Raw genomic sequence first — 16,502 nt, 5'->3', positions numbered from 1 at the left:
ATCGACAGCAAGCAAACTGAGACATGTTTCAGATTTATTTCACTGATCTATTTATATATATAGGTCATTTCATATGTTCTAAACAATGAGGATCACTCATGTTTCTGTCATTTGTCATAATGAATATGTTTGTTGTGTTGCCATGGGAGATAGACAGAGAAAGAGAAAGAGAGAAAAGCAGGTACTAAGAATATCACTTATTCAACAAAAATGACCTGGAAAAAAATTAAAATTTTTTAGATGTCATTAAAAATGGAAAAAATTAATAACATGTTAATTAAAAAAAATCTTCTTAAAGATAATGCAACCCCTTAGAGTTATCTGGTGACCTCTGGTGACAGTTATCTGTCCTGACCCCAGGTTGGGAAACTCTACATTAAAATCACTGGGCCATATATGTACACTTTCTGGTCTACACAAAAGTTGGGAAACTACAGTTGTTCTAATTGATTAAATGTGCAGAAAATTACTAAATAAATGAATAACAGATAGATAGATAGATAGATAGATAGATATTTATGACAGGTGATGTTAAGCCAACTTCCAAGGAAACGTCCTGGTGAAGCAAGACCAAGCGATAAAGAGATATTCATGAACGTCACACCTTATTCAACCTCAGCCACCAAAAACATTTGGTTTGACATTCTTCAGGAAGTGCAGTTGGTCGAGCAGGACATTCACATTTACATACACCTACAGCCCAATGACTGTCGTCTAATCCTGGCATTTGGAACAAATCCCCCACTGACTTAATCATGGAAAATATTGCGTGTCATTTGCGCACCACACTGGCTGGCTGATGGTAGTGGTACTAATTCACCACTGCTGTGAAACAGAACTCCCAACCTGCCTTGTGCTCAAATCTCTATTTCCCTGACTTCATCCTGTTTCTTTCTGTTGCAAGCTTCGACCTATTTTTCTTCTGTCTCACAGAACAGAAGAATACAAAATATCACAGATTAATCGGTGTTTGTCCATTGATACTTTTTTTATTATTTCTTTTGAATTATTTATTAATATAATTGCAGCTAATGTTTGGGTAAGTTCACTGTCTAAGACGGTCGTATATCCTCCGCCGTTTCTGCCCTTTCCACAGCAGCACCGTCCTACTGTTGTTTACCTTCCCATGTGCTGAGAGTCGTTCAGTGCCCGCCCCTCTCTATACTGTGGCCAATCACATTACTTAGCCTACACGAAGATGTATGTTAACAGCCAATCAGTGCTTGTGTTTTTTTCCACGTCAACGTAGGAAATATGGCGGCGCACATAACCACAGCGGTAAAACGGTTTGTTCCACGGTAAGTCAGTTTTTATTGTAATTACTAATTTTCCTGAATGTACTCTCTCTGTTGTAGGAAAAAACGTAACCTTTAAAGTGTGACGGTGCTATTTTTGGCGGATAAGTTTTCCTCCATGTCACGGTAGCAGCTGTTGGTTCTTTCATAGATTGAAGTAGCTCTAGCAGTTAGCAACAGTGTTTTATGCTTTGTGTTTGTTGTTGCCTTTGTTTTTGCCAGAATGTTAAAGAATGTGCTTGTTTTTTTGCGCTTTTTAAAATTTCTTGAATGAGTTTAGAGCCACTGACAATGTACAGAGCTTGCACTGACAACCTCTGCCATAGAAAGCAAACCCTGCAGTGGTCGTGTGGTAAAGCTTTTGGGCTTGGTGGCATTTATGTTTTCACACGTTAATACCTTCTTAACATTTCACTGTATGGCGGTAGCCTGTTTGGGGTTTTTCTTTTTTTGTGTGTAAATTAGTTTCAGGAATATTCAACAACACGGACACTATCTGGGCAAGACTACTACCTGCTGGCTGGTAGCTTGTTCTGTTCATAAAAAAGTACAAAAAGCAAATCAAACTGCAGTTATTTAAGCTATGCATACTAAAGTAAATTGTGGAAGGTTTTACACAACAAAATAGAACAATAGGCCAAATAAATGCAATTAAGGCTGACAAATAGGGCACAATTAAATTTTAGCATATATGCATATACTTCTGTAAGTGGTGTTTTAAGTAGACTATTTAATTTACCCTTACTGATATAATTGGATGGACAAAATATTAGATACATATCTGCAGTAAAACATTACAAAAGTTTTATTCTTTTACAAGAATCGTCCTTTACAGTGGCATGTTATAAAACTACTATATCGGCCTTTAAATTCACAGATTAATATAAATCATATGTGTATCATGATAATCATAGTTCCAGTTTGTAATAGCAGCCACATGTTCTGTTTCTGCTCAGGTGACAGCCCTCCTTGGCACTGAGTGACTTTTCATTAGCTTGTAAATCACTTCTCATTCACTCTGCACACTCTCGTTGGTACCACTGCAGTCACAATGTTGCTTATCAACAGTCTCTAATGTTTAGGTGACTGCAAACCTCAAGTGACTTTTTTGTTTCTTTAATTGATTTGAGAACACTTAATGGATTTATGAAAATGAAGGTTAGTGGTTTCACTGACGCATGTGAGCCAAAGCTAAGATTAAACCAACTGAGCCAAACAAAGACCCATTACATGACTTATGTCTTGAAACAAACACATAAGAGAGACGGACAATAAGCAGGCTTAATATTCAAAAATTGTGTCTGTGTTAGTCAAAAACATTGTGACATGTGGATCTAATTCAATACACGTGAATTTTCAGAGGCAACAAAGTGATGATCTTTGCCAAATTAGAGTGTAAAGTGTTTGTCATCCCTGTGTGGGTGTGTGTGTGTGTGTCTTTATCTGTGTGTGTGTGCGCTTGTGGTAATGTCCTGAACAGAATGGAAATGAAATATTTATCTGTGTCTGTTTGTGCTTGTGGTAATGTCCTGAACAGAATGGAAATGAAATATTCTTAATAATCCCTGTTTTACCTTAAGCGTCTTACATTTTATTTTATGCATCTTTCTGGATATTTTAAAATGATTTTTATGATATGCGATTTGACTTGTGTACAGTATTAAAAATCCAAATGGAATTCATATTTGATTCTGGCTGCTAAAGTTGTGATGAGATGTTGTGCCATGAGAACACATGATATTAAGACATGACAATACCTGTATTTCTTGTCGAGGAAAAAACTGTCTCACGGTATTAGTACATAACAGAACTAGAGCAGCAGCCAGTATGAGTGTGACTGTGCATTCAGACTGAGCTGAAGATGCAACTCCCTACTGTGCACGGGGCTGCGTTGGTCAGGGGTGACGGGTTGTACGCGTGTATGATATGACTACATTGTGATAGTTCAATGTGAGTGGCTACTCTACCTTTGCACCAATTCTACCACCAGTCTTGGCATTGATTTGATAATAAACTGAGTTTAACATCCAGTACTGATGAAAATGCATGGTGTGTCATTATGATGCGTTAATTGGGACCCAAATTTGACAGTGAATAGCAGTGAGTGCTCATGCTAACAAGGTAAACTAATGGGTCATCTTCTGGTGGTTGTCCACATCCCTGATCATCACCCATATGATTGGTCAACGCAGCGCTTTTGCTGGATGATGTCACCGTCCGGTGCAGTGCCATGAAGGTGAAAATAGCATAGAAAGTCACACACAGCTTCAGTTAGAAGCTCATGCATAGTCCGTGCATAGTTATAAAGTCTGAAGTGACATGTGAAATCGTACAGGAGAGAAGCCAGTCAGTTGAGTTGGTGGCAAAATGTTTTACAGTGCTTGCGTATTGTTCTGTCTTTTACTGCATGTGATAATTCATACACAGAGAGTAAGACTGAAGTGACGTTGATTACTCTTGCATCAGGATACTCTTCACTGACTACAGCTCCGCCTTCAACACAGTTGTCCCCCACAAACTCACCCACAAACTGTCCACACTGGGTCTGCACCCCACCCTCTGTGACTGGCTCCTGGACTTTCTGACTGGCAGGCCCCAGACTGTCAGGATTGGCAATAGCCAGCATTATTACAAACACTGGCACCCCACAGGGATGTGTCCTCAGTCCCATCCTCTACACCCTGTTCACCCACGACTGTGTCGCCTCCCACAAAGACAACATCATCCTAAAGTTTGCGGATGACACTGCAGTGATGGGTCGCATCACTGGCGGGGATGAAGCAGCCTACAGGAGGGAGGTGGCCGGTCTGGTGCACTGCCCTCTCTGCAGAGCATTTACCACTGCAGGGTGCGTAGGAAAGCTGTCTCTATCCTCAAAGATCCCACCCACTCCCAGCACGGACTGCTCAATTCTCTGCCCTCTGGCCGGAGATTCAGAAGTGTGAAATGCAGGACCAGTAGACTGAAAAACTCTTTCTTTCCCTCCGCCATCAGACTCCTACACAGCTGAGGCGTTTATTACCAGGAAATACGTGATGTACTGTTTACATTCTCAGTTTGCACATGCATAATTGCACATTGACTGTTGAATGCTGCACATGCTGCTCCCATGCAGCATACATTCTCTATTATATTCTTATATATTTTTATTATATTGCTGCATTTGCTTCTTAAAGTGCCCTAGATTTAGTGTTACTTATTTATCTACTTTATATTTCACTTGTATTGTGTGGCATTCATGTGGACGGCAAAGTAAGAATTTCATTGTACAGGGAAACACGTTTCCTAACTGTGCATATGACAAACACTTTGACCTTTGACCTACATGATGATTAGTTAAAACATTTCAAAATGTACCTGCGTTGTTTTGCATTTTGTGACTTTCAGTTGAATAAAACAATTTATACTATCATACATTTTGTCATTGACGACTTCTTAAAAATAATGCTAAAAAATTGTCTCATCTTGTTCTTGTAATCCCATTAATTGTGTATTGTCTTGTCTTGTGAGCTATGTGTATCGTCACACCCCAATTGACTTGTATTTACATTGTTAAATGCAGCCCTCTCAGATGCCTGGAGAGGAATGTGTATGATTGTTTTATGGACGGCCTAGAGTCCTCGCCTTGGCATTGGCGGCAGACTGCTCTTTGTCACAAACACCCCTGTGTCAAAGATGCAACAGCATCCTGGGGGAAGCATTGACTGCCGCTATGAAGTCATCAAGTGATGAAAGTAGCCTAAAGGTTGTCAATTAAGAGAGACAAGGCCTGGACCTCATAAGTTAATGGGCAGTTTCCCCTCACAGGGCCTGCTAGGGTTTTATAGCACAGCTTATAAAATCCACAAGAGTAATGCACCCCTATAATGTTTTCAATTAAGAGAAGGGGCATAAAGCAGTACAGACACTTGGCAGTCAAGCAAAAATGTTTATAAAGTGGCATTTGGCATAAATTGGGAACGGAATGTTCGATTGCCCCAGTTGTTTTAAAGCGGCAGCTACTGTGCAGAATTTTATTTTGATGGTACTTCATGCTGATTGGAAGCATTACAGACATCCTGATGTCTTCCCATTATTAGTTCTTTTAGCTTGGTCATATGGATGCACAGCCTGAAGTTTAAAAGCCCCGTTGTCTCAGTTGTTAAAGACATTAGAACCAAGACAAAGAATTTTTTTGTGATATTATACACTCTTAATATTGGTACAAGGTGTCATTATAAATGCATTCATTATTTCACAGTAAATTGGCTTTCCCTTTAAAATGGGCCTATAATAAATGCAATTAAAGAAAATGAATAAACTGAGCAGGATATTTGTAAACATAATTAGTACTTTTACACCACAACCCTCTTGTTTGTAATGCTATTAGAAATGGGCAAGAAATGTAAACATTTAAAGAAAATCCCTTCACTCATCTGGTGTCTTTTGTGGTCGAACTGGCTTAGGCTTCTGGTAGAAAAATAAATGATTGTTGAATAAACACCAGTGTGTTGACACCTCATTTCCTCATTGATTGGTGGTGGAAGCCGAGCTTGAGGTGTGTGGCCATAATCCAATCAAACAAGAAAACAACCATGGGTACTGTGTCACCAAGTTCTGCAGCTGTGGGGTTGGGGTTTGAGCAGATTGGCCCATTAACCTCAAATCCTGTGCTTTATGCTTTTCGTGTTTTTGGCTATTGCCTCACGGTACCAAGATTTTAAAATACTTTTGGTGATTTTGAAAAATTTGTTGAACCCCTTTTAAAAACGTGTCTTTCTCTTTTCCCCCTTATATTATGTATAGGTCAGCCACTGTCAAACAGGAGACAGTGTTTGTTAAATTGAACAGCAAATACACGATGGAGTTTGTTAAGTAAATCAACACCAAACCATCACTGTCTGTGGATGCATTCACATAGTACTTCTTTCTTTACTCCTTTTTGAAGCAACAAATCAATAAATTGCTCTATTAACTGCTGTTGACCCAGCTAATCTTGTCTTTGAAATCTGTTACAGAGCATTAAGTTAACACATGTTGCTATGTGAAAACAAGACTCTGGTGACTGGCATGGAGACCAGCTGAGTAAACATGGCTGAGGGAGCAGTGTGGGGTTGCAGACACTTGTCCCTGTGCTGACCAAGGTGGATCCATGCAGCCAACAGATGGATATGTTACCCCGTATCCCCATAGAAGAAAAAAACAAAACAAGTGTCTCTGCTCTAGCACCGAAGCCTTTGATCAGCAGCACATCTTCGACTTTAAAGTAGGACTTCTTAGGACCCCAGAGTGCACATGGAATTGCATCTGTATAAACATGGTCGGGGAGGAATGTGTGAACAAAGCAACAAAAGAATTTTGTTCTAGAAACGTGGGGTGGACTTGGCTAACGGGTAGTTTATGTGGTTTAGCGTTTGAGCATGGTGGTTGGATTGAATGAGAAACTGGGGAAATATTTTATGTTTTTAATCATAACACAAGTGGGAAACTTGTGTTTTTACTTTTTAGAGGTGTGAGCCAATACAAGTGCTGTGATGAAATGATCCTTTTGAAGGCAAGTGCAGGGTGTACAAAAAAAATCTGACAAAGCAGTGTTTGGTAACTATACGTATTTTTGTTGCAATTGTAATTAAATGGCCTTTTGTTGTATTTTCTCCACAAACTGTTGAAGTCTTTGGTTACTGCAGTGTATTTGTCCTTAAGATCATAATCTATTTGATCAAACAATAGTCATCAAATTATTCTTCTTAAACAGCTCCTTGATTGCCATGATAAGTTGTAGTCTGTTCTATTTGTTGAACTGTATTTGGAGCATTTACTTTAGAAATCATTTATAATTAAGTGTGTTGAGCTGATACACTTCAGCCCATGTAGCATTAATTGGGTAGCAGCTAGATGTGTGTGGGGTGGGGGCCAGGATATTGTTTCCAGGTTTGGAGGCAGTTTCTCTGTCAAAAGGCCACAAGGGGTTAGATTGGCTATTAAGCAGATGCAGATTTGGGTTCATTTTGCACCTCGGAAACCTGGAAGTTTGAATCACTGACTGTATGAGCTTTTAGAGGAAACTAGAACTTGTCCCGTTCCCCTTTTCCTCTGCCACGACAGTGTTTTGGTCTTCTCACAACACAAAGGTTGGCTTATTGCCATGGTGATGGTCAGCCAGTTCCAGGATGATGAGGTGTAATTTGCCCAGCATTTCCTGTCTGATACACAGCATCCTAATGAGTAAGAGGCCTGCTTTTATAGCAAAGTGTTTGTTAAGCAGGAACAGCAGGGGGTTGTGTGTGCGTGTGGTGTTTGTATGCGCATCAGTGTGTATGGTTCCCTTTGGCATTCTGCCTCAACATGTTTATTTAGAGTGTATGTACACCTAAAGCCTATAGGTGGGAACATCTACTACAGAAGTACACAGGTCCATGTTGTGGCCATGTGGCTGCAGTTCTTTGCCTAACCCATCGGTGTCACTGTTGACAGTGTGCCTTGTGATGAGGTCTTTGACAGCAGCTCCTGATGTTTTTGTTCTAGTACCATCTGAAGCTTCATCTTGTGAATATTCCTCATTAGTCTCTTACTGTCACTGGGTGACTAACCAGCAAACTTGATTCGGAATATTAACAACTGTGTCTGCATGATAAAATTGTGTTGTTGTTTTTTTTTCTCTCGTCAGAGACATCACCAAGAGAACAACTAGTAGTATGTAATATTATTAGTGATGGCAGTAAAACTACAAGCAGTAAGTGTGGTAGTGTTGTAACGTTAATCTAATGTTAACCCAACATTTTACAGAGTGCATGATCAGTAGGTAAATTGGTATTCATCTGATGCAGCCCTGTTGCCTCTGTTTTAACTCGATGGATACATAACAATCAGTATGTGATTTATATAATTATTGCTGAAACAGGCAGGGTGATGTGATGTACATTACATTACAGGGCTCCTGACTGTGAGTGGTCAGTCACATTTTGTGACCAAATTTATTTGAGGTGTGACTGACTTCACAACATTTATCTCTCACTCGTTCATCTCACAAAGTAGAGGCTTCCAATCTATTAGATGTGCCGATCCATACTGACTCTGAGATACACACGTCATCCCTCGACCCTCTTTTTGTGCTTTGAGTTTATTTTTTCCTTTAGAAAAATAGCCTATTAGCTTTCTTATATGTTTGGAAACTTTACTGTAATCTTTTCTGCTGGTTCAGGCTCCTGGTGTAACTGTGAGCTTTATGGTTTTACTTTCCCCTCGTACTTGTAGCGAGACAAGAAAATAATACAACTAATAAAAACATACATATAAACGCTATTGATTTCATGCTGATGAGCCTACTTAAATTACTTTTGTGCAGTATTTTTTTTTGATCAGCCTGGTGAAGCCCATGCTGTCCTCTTGCTGACAGACAGCTGTTCTGATGAGAGACTCTGCTGGGAGGTCTGAGTCAGTGTGGACTGAACAGATCAAACACGCCGTGCACATGTGCCACTCACATCTGGTTAAGTCCCAGTTTGAAGTTAGTAGTGGCTGAAACCCGCCATCCGGTCCTCCTTTAAGTAGAAGGCTACTAGCAACTTTAGCCCAAGAATAAGCTGACATTAGGCAAGCGAGTGAGAGAGCTGAACTGTGCATGAAGTCCAACATAGACATTGCCAAAGAGCAGAAATTCTTCATCAGAACAAACATGGGCTACTAATAAATGATGTACCCAAATGGCAAGGCATGCACACATTTATCATATTCTGTACGTCTCCCTCTCTCTGAATCTCATTATACATAGAGACTATGCACATTGGATGGTAATGGTATTTAAAGGAACTTGTGAAATATACAGATTCTTTTGCTTTACATTGTAAAACAGAGGTGGTACCACCAAATCTGGCACCAGTGCCACCATCTGAGAGACTTGGTGGCACCAGTGCCACGAGTATGAGATGTTAGTTAACCTTCATTGAAAACAGGACAACTGATATGACTGTCTCTGTAAAATTCTAAAAATAATGTTAAATTGTGTTTCTGATTTACTGGGCAAGCAGGGAAGAGTTGGTTGGTTGTGTTTGGTATTTTGCCATCTTTCGAACTGGCTTATAACTTGTCATATCACTAGCACAAGTTGCAAACAGGCAGCCTCCTGTTAGCACTAGACTTTATTAGAACCAGGTTTCAGTGGTACCACACACATACAAACAGCAGGCCCTGCATCAAAGGAGGTTTTATACAAAGGGTTGTCTCTGTCTTCCTATCAGTGTCTGCTAATGATGTATGCCACACACGTTTTTAACATTGACACCCTCCGCTCCCTATCAGTCATTCACACTCTTAATCCCTGCTTCCATTTCTCTCTCTCTTTCTCTCCCTCTCACCCTCTCTCTCTCCTTTTGCCTTTTGTGGTGTTTGTTTGGCTGCTGGGTTTTGTTTGTTTATTGTTTCCAGATGGCAGACACAGACTTCATTTGTGTGGCTTTCAAGTTCCCAGAGAGCTTTTTACTGCCTTGGCTCAAGCGCTTATCCTGTTTCCTCTAGCTGGGCTTTATGATGGGCCCTTTATACACAGCAACTGGAAGCAACTGTCACTATCAGTCTGCATTTTGGAGAACAGGAGAAAGCTTAGAGAAATCATCTTTTTTTTTTGTTTGTGCTCTCCATTTAAACATCTTCATTAGTGACAGAGTAGTCACACTGCCAATGAGAGAAGCAGGTTTTTTTTTTTTCTTGTAGTTTTTACAGGCTTTATGGAATAAGAGAGAACACCTTTTGATCATGTTCACTGGTCTGTTCTTCACCTGCATCATCAACAATCCCACACACAAATGGGATAAAATGTGCAAAACTAATTCTTTGCTGACATGACGGGTAGCATGCTCACAGTGGTGATGAAGCTGGTAGTGTGTTGTGTTAGGACCTTGCTGAGTTGAGTCTGGGCATCATTAAATGCTGTGACATCACTTATTGACAGGAACCCAAGAGGGCGACTCACCCAGTAAATGTGGGGGAGGACCAATGCATGTCTTGACTCATCGGATGTGGGTTTAAGATCGCAGTAATCAAAGCTCTCGGCTATATAAAACCCTCCCTTTCTCCTTAAAGAGGCCGTTTCTGCTGTCTGCTGCTGAATGAGTGATTACCCTGGCATTCCAACCTGCCTAATCCCATTTCTAGTGATGAATTCCCCCAGAGTAGCAATGGCTGAGGCATTGCATTCACTGATCTTCCCCCCAAAAAACAGTCACTGGGAGGAACTGTTAACCTGTTTTGCTGTGGCATTAACAAATAAGCAGACCGCTTTTCTCAGTCAAAAGCATTGATGGTCGTAGCATGCATCTCGGATGACATCAGCTGTAATCGCTGGATAATTATGTGTTTGTTTACCGTCTGGCAGGGTCCATGGTGACATGCCAAGATTGCAGCAGTACTGCCTCATAAGTTGCAAATGACAGCACAGTCGTTGCACTAACCCGCTTGTGACCTCGCAGAAGTGGATCTGAGCTGAAGTGTGAGGGGATCTGACTTGAATGTTCACATAATCTGTGGTGTTTGTGTTTTACCAGCAATAAGCGCTTGGCTGGCCGGCTAATCTCATCAGGGTTTGAGCTCTGGTGCTGGGGTGAGCAAGAGGACAGACTAGAATGACCCATATCTCTGCCTGGATGGCTGCAACGCCCCAGCTCCGCAGTGCAGTTCCATCAGTTTACTACGAGGCCCTTTGCCAGGGTGTTTACTACTGAACTGTCTGGCACAACAAGATAATGCCTGTACTAATGCCCTCTAAGGACACAGCCACTCTCACTAAGGAGGGTTTGCTCTCTTTCATAAAGCCCAAGCGCTTGCATATCATCATAGAGTAATAATGAAATTATAGACTGGGTTTGCATAGTGACGGGTGTCTTTTTTATTTTCAGAGTGAATTTAGCCCTGTGTGACAAGATTACTTATTGCTGGAGTAACTTTGCAGAGCTGTGCAGTCCTGTGTCAAGGTACTGCAAACCTGTTACAGCATCTTATCATCTTTAAAACCCCCTGAATACACTCCTCCTAATGAAATTTCCCAATTAGTTATAAAAATGTAGTTGTCTAAGTTATTGTTACACAAGAGTAAATTTTATGCTTAGGAGGTTGTATAAAAGGCTTGTTTGTGGTTGTTCACTGTATAAGACCCTGTGTTAACACATTATTGTTTTAGTGAACCGACACTGTTGCACTCGCTCTGCTGCACCCATGGGAGGTCAGAAACCTGCTCAGTCCTTTCCTTCAACTCACATCCAACTACTGCACACACAGGAAACAAATCTGCAGCTGGCTGTTTGAAGGTCTAATTTAAACTAGTGGATATTTTTGAGCCATTTCAATCCCTTGATATCTTTGTGTGTGTGGACACAGGGGCATTATAAAGGAAGTTCCATTATGGGAGGGATGGATAGTTTTCCTATTTTGCTGTTGAGATGTAATTCTAAATATTTAGCTTTCCATTTTATAACAAGGCCAGTCATTGATATGGGTGTCAGGAGATGCAGCACAACCCTTTTGATCTGAAGTTCATATTTAAGGTTATGTTTCATTAGCCTCACTGGGTTTCAGATGGAGAAAAAGTTAGTATCTCTTCACACCATAACAGATCTACCACAGTCATGAAATTGTAAAGGAAAATGTATGACTTCTTACAGTTCCTCTTGTGGTTCGCCTGCTCTGTTAGATTTTGGATGTAACTGAACCTTCCAAGTGCGATCTAAAATTTTTAGGGATGTAATATCACAATGGAAAACTGTCTCAATACTGTCCTGGGACTGTGACGTATCTACCAGTATATCACATATGATTATTTAGCATAACTTGGGTTGTCTATTGTTGACTTTTAGAGTTGTTGTATGGCAGTATTTTAGTTCTCTTGTTTCAAGAAATGACAAGGGTGGAAAGGAAACTGACAGTCAGAAAACAATTTGCAATTACTGCTGGACAAAGGCAATACTAGCCTGGTTTTGGACTGAGACGGTCTTGGCTGTCTTGCAGAAACAGTCAGGACATGGCTGTGTGCTACACTTTCACGGAGATGTGCAAAATAAACCGGATGCACTTACGCAAAACCAGCAGTTTAGTAACAGGCCCTAATGTCTTTTTTTGAGGGGGTGGGGAGTATACCACAAAAGCTGATTTATTTTTTAGTAAAGCACTTTTTTTTTTCCTTCAGTTTTTCTGATAAATATCAGATTGCAGACATTTTATCATGGCAGTGTTGTATTGTGAGTTTTTAATATTATTCCATTCCTAAAAATGTATATTCAGTTGATGGTGATGGTAACTTGCTAACTTCCCTTCCAAACCCACAAAACCAGGCATAGCTCTATATGGTAATAAATTCTTTGCAATTCTGAAAGTTGACCCCACCTGATAAATGCTTGTAGATTTAATTTCAATTTTAACTTGGGCCTTCCTGACTTCAGAATTTTGGTCTAGCACGTTCACAGCTGTCACACTTATTGATCCAACAAAATGCAACCTAGGCTTATTAAACCAAAAGACTAAAAACATGGTTTGCTGTTATGTTGAGGACTAGAATACAGACATGCACACAATCAACATTGTAAGTTTATTTTTGATGTACACTGATTGACAGAGCCTCCCACCTAATGGTTACCAATAAACCCCAGTGGAAAGACTGTTGTACAGAAACTGGCCTATGTTCCTTCTTATGGTTTGACAGAAGTCTGTTTTGAATTAACTCCTGTTTCTGTTTTTGATCTAAAGGTACCGCCTGATGCCTTTTTATAGTGGAATATATTTAAAGATGTCCCCCCTGTTACAGCTCACATTGTAGGAGTATATAGTGTTTTTGCTCCTGAACCATGTTAATCATGGCAAGTGAACTATGCACACAATCGGACAGCAGTATAGGCCACAAGTAAATTGCCGTGCCTTTTAGTCCCATCTTTGATGATGCGGTACTTGCTCAGGCTTTTGTCTCCAGTTTGGGGCACAGCTGTCAGGCTAGGTGCTATCCACACTCCCCTCCCAAAAACCTCAGGCCACGCGCTGTTGAACCCCAAACACTAAATAGGAGCATTAGACACACTATGTTAAGGGCTGCTGGTGTTTGAGCTGTGGCTGTGGGTGCGTGTCTTGTCCCATGGCTAAAGACATGCACATTAGCACACCCACACTCACAACTGCACACCATACTGCAAAATGTATCTTCTACTCTGTACCCTTCTGTAAGACAACAGATTTATTCTTTTGTGCCAAACATCCTATTGCTGACTTCTGTTGTGTCTGATGGCCCTTGACCCCTGTCTCTACTTTTAATTTCCTCCGCCCAGATACAGATCTGTGCTGTGAGAATACCCACAAGACCTGTGTATGCAGTGTTGCAGATTTTGATTATGCACCACCGGCATCACACCTCAGCGGGGTATGTCCAAACATGAAAATTAATTCACAGCTAAATGCTGCTATATGCAGTCTGAGAGCATTAAGAAAGAGAGCCTAAAGGCAAGCGGGCAAAGCAGTGTTCATTAATGTGCAAAGCAAATGGAACAGTTACTTCTCCCTTGCCCCTCCAAACAACACACACAAACACAGTGGTGGTTTCAACAGAGGGAAGAGCCCTTTGATTGTGGTGAATTTAAGTGGGCATACAAATTGACCTAACTAAAATAGATGTAAAATATTTCTAGAGCTGCTTAAAAATCAAGTTAATGAAAAACAAGAGTGAAATTGGCATAATGAGTAAACTCTAACTGTAAACCAACCAAGTACTCAGGAGAGTCACTTCAATCAGTGAACCACCTATAAAACAAACTTGTTGTCCACCAGCTTTGATTTTCAAGTTTTGTACTTTTTCTGTGCGTTTTATGGAGGAAAAAAACAAACACTTGTCCTCATTTTGCCTTATCTGGTTGAAGGTACTCTATAGATGTGACTTTTAGTTGTAGGTATAGCATCCTTTTACACTTTCTGTTATGAACTTTAGCATGAAAGTACACAAGCATGACTTTGTCTCAGATCAGTGCAAATAGAATTGCCCCCTGATGGTTTGGAATGCACCCAGCTGGCCTTTAAAAGGTGATAATTGGAAAATACAGGACGGAGCCACAGTCAAAAGTGGGGACCTTGTGTTAGACAGTGTTAGCCATAGCAAAGATGGAGGAGAGATGCACAAGACATGGGGCAAAAGAAGCCTATGATGGAGCCTAAAATGCTTTATTATATGCTTTCTGTCTGTATTTTGATTCTGCTCTGTGCAGTATGCAAACAGAATCAAGATGCAACTACTATTTGGAGTTTTCAACAAATCCTAGAATGCAACCTCTTTGCCAGGGAGTGTACATGTTACTGTTGTCTTTAGAAGGCATTGTTAAATACTCAAAGACTGGCCAATGCACAGTACAGCAGCATTCTGATACTGTGCTGTACACTGGAGTAAAATAAACTAGAAAAGTCACCACAAAATCAGGTTAAAATTGCACAGTGGTTGTCTGTGCATGGTCACTGAGGTAGGTTTTTAACAGTGGCTAGATGTACAAGTGTATTGTGTACTTGGCTGCAAAAGTGTAGGTGAAGTAATAACTTGCAAACAAGACAAAAGCTTAGGATCAATGAAGTCAAGCTCTCGCTGTCATTGTACACATTACTTCTTCACTTTGCAGTGTTATCTTTACAGAGTAATACTCAAGTTTAAAGGTATTTATGTAATGTTTCAAAGATAAAACGAGTATTTAGAGCACCATCTCTTTGCTCTGCACTAATTTTGGCAAGTGAAAGCACCAAAACAGATGACCTCTTCAGATGCAATGTTTAATTTGTTAATCACCTTTCCAAAACTCAACAATATTCAGTTTAATATGATGTAAGGTCAAGAAGAACAACACGTCTCACATTTGAGAACGTGTAGCCATAACATTATTCTGGCCTTTTTCTCTTGAAAAATGCCAAACTTTTGATTCTGAAAACATTTGCCCCTTCCGTCAGTAGACTGATTGACTAATCATTCTGAGTATGGCCAATGTCAGATAGCGTTGGCAGACTTTGTAAGTAAATTTTAAAACCACAGTGTATAGAGACTCCTTTTCCAAATACAAGTAAATTGTTGGTATGGAAAAATGCTGGCCTTAAATGTTTAAAATGTTTTGTTTTTTGATTTAGTTTGATGTGTGGTCACATCACAGCATCTCGTAAGGTGATCTCCAACTAAGTGCTTTGACTAAAAATATCACTTTAGAGTTTAGTGAGGGGGAAGCTAAAATGCATGCCTTTACTGATTTATAAAACCTGAAAGGAACATTCCTTTACTTCTGGGGAAGGAAGTGGAGTGAGAAGGTCAGGAGCCCTGTACAGGAGCTCTTCCCTTTACAAGGCTACATTCAAAGCGTTTCTTCACTCCTCTCCTTGTGTAAGCCTGTGCATCCGGTTTCCATCACCGTGTTCTCTGCTGAGAGAATGTGACAGTGATAAGGCTCTTTTGAAGTTGAGCTTTACTACAGGACCTATACAGAGGGACAAAGCCAGCAACTCGCTGCTAAAGTGGAGCGAAAACTCACTCGGCTTTATTTTCTGAGCTTCAAGTTTGAGTTTGAAGGAGTCTTCTCAAGCAGATAGGTTCTGGATGTCTTTACTGTATGATTCAGAATTTCTCCCTCTGTTTACAACCAGATACGATTGAATTCTTCTTTATAAAATCAACATATTTTTGTGGACTAATAAAAAATTTCCATTTAACATTTCAAAAACACTTTGGTCATTAGGCTGAACTCCAGTCAAAACAGTCTGACACATGTCAGCTGCCATGCCCTGTGTCAATCAGCAGACATTTCCAGCAACAATACGCCAACACCCATTCTGCACTTTGTTCAGGAAACCTTTTACTAACTCCAAATGGAATCTTCTTAATGACTTCCTGCACCTGATGCCTGCTATCTGCATTTCAGCAATGGTTTGAAATGCACTCCTGACTTTTGACCTTGACATTTTTCTGTTGTGTTCATCACCACTGAGAGTAATGTGTGTGCCAGTGTTCAGGTGAGCTTGGCCTGTGTATTATAGGCTAACTATAGAACTATAGACTATAGAATTAGATTCAACTTTATGCAATGTTCATCGGTAGGGGTTTTCAATTTTGGTTTTGGCAGCAATAACGAAAAATTAGCCGACCGGTTGCTTTGTAGGGAGATCCCTGTGCAGTTAACTAATATGCTAGATTTGTTTTCAGTTGGATTCAGAGTCAGGCATTTGAAATGACATGTAAAAATT

General features: G+C 40.2%; 1 protein-coding gene across 3 annotated transcripts in view; it reads left to right on the top strand.

The window, feature by feature from the left end:
* Positions 1-709: 709 nt before the first annotated feature.
* clybl (citrate lyase beta like) overlaps positions 710-16,502 on the top strand; it is a 60,242-nt gene continuing 44,449 nt past the window's right edge. For 2 of the 3 annotated variants that reach the window (XR_002275639.1, XM_020609439.1), the window contains exons 1-2: positions 710-1,298; positions 13,574-13,665. Coding sequence is in view for 2 of the 3 variants with exons in the window: in XM_020609439.1 (XP_020465095.1) it covers positions 1,203-1,298; positions 13,574-13,665 (188 nt within the window). In the remaining variant the exon portion in view is untranslated. The remainder of the gene's footprint in view (positions 1,299-13,573; positions 13,666-16,502) is intronic. The other variant, XM_020609440.1, reaches the window with a different exon arrangement.

Source organism: Monopterus albus, unplaced genomic scaffold (assembly GCF_001952655.1).
Source record: "Monopterus albus unplaced genomic scaffold, M_albus_1.0 scaffold99.1, whole genome shotgun sequence".
NCBI lineage: Eukaryota > Metazoa > Chordata > Actinopteri > Synbranchiformes > Synbranchidae > Monopterus > Monopterus albus.
The sequence above is the reverse complement of the archived record's forward strand: the minus strand, read 5'-3'. Positions and strand labels throughout refer to the sequence as shown.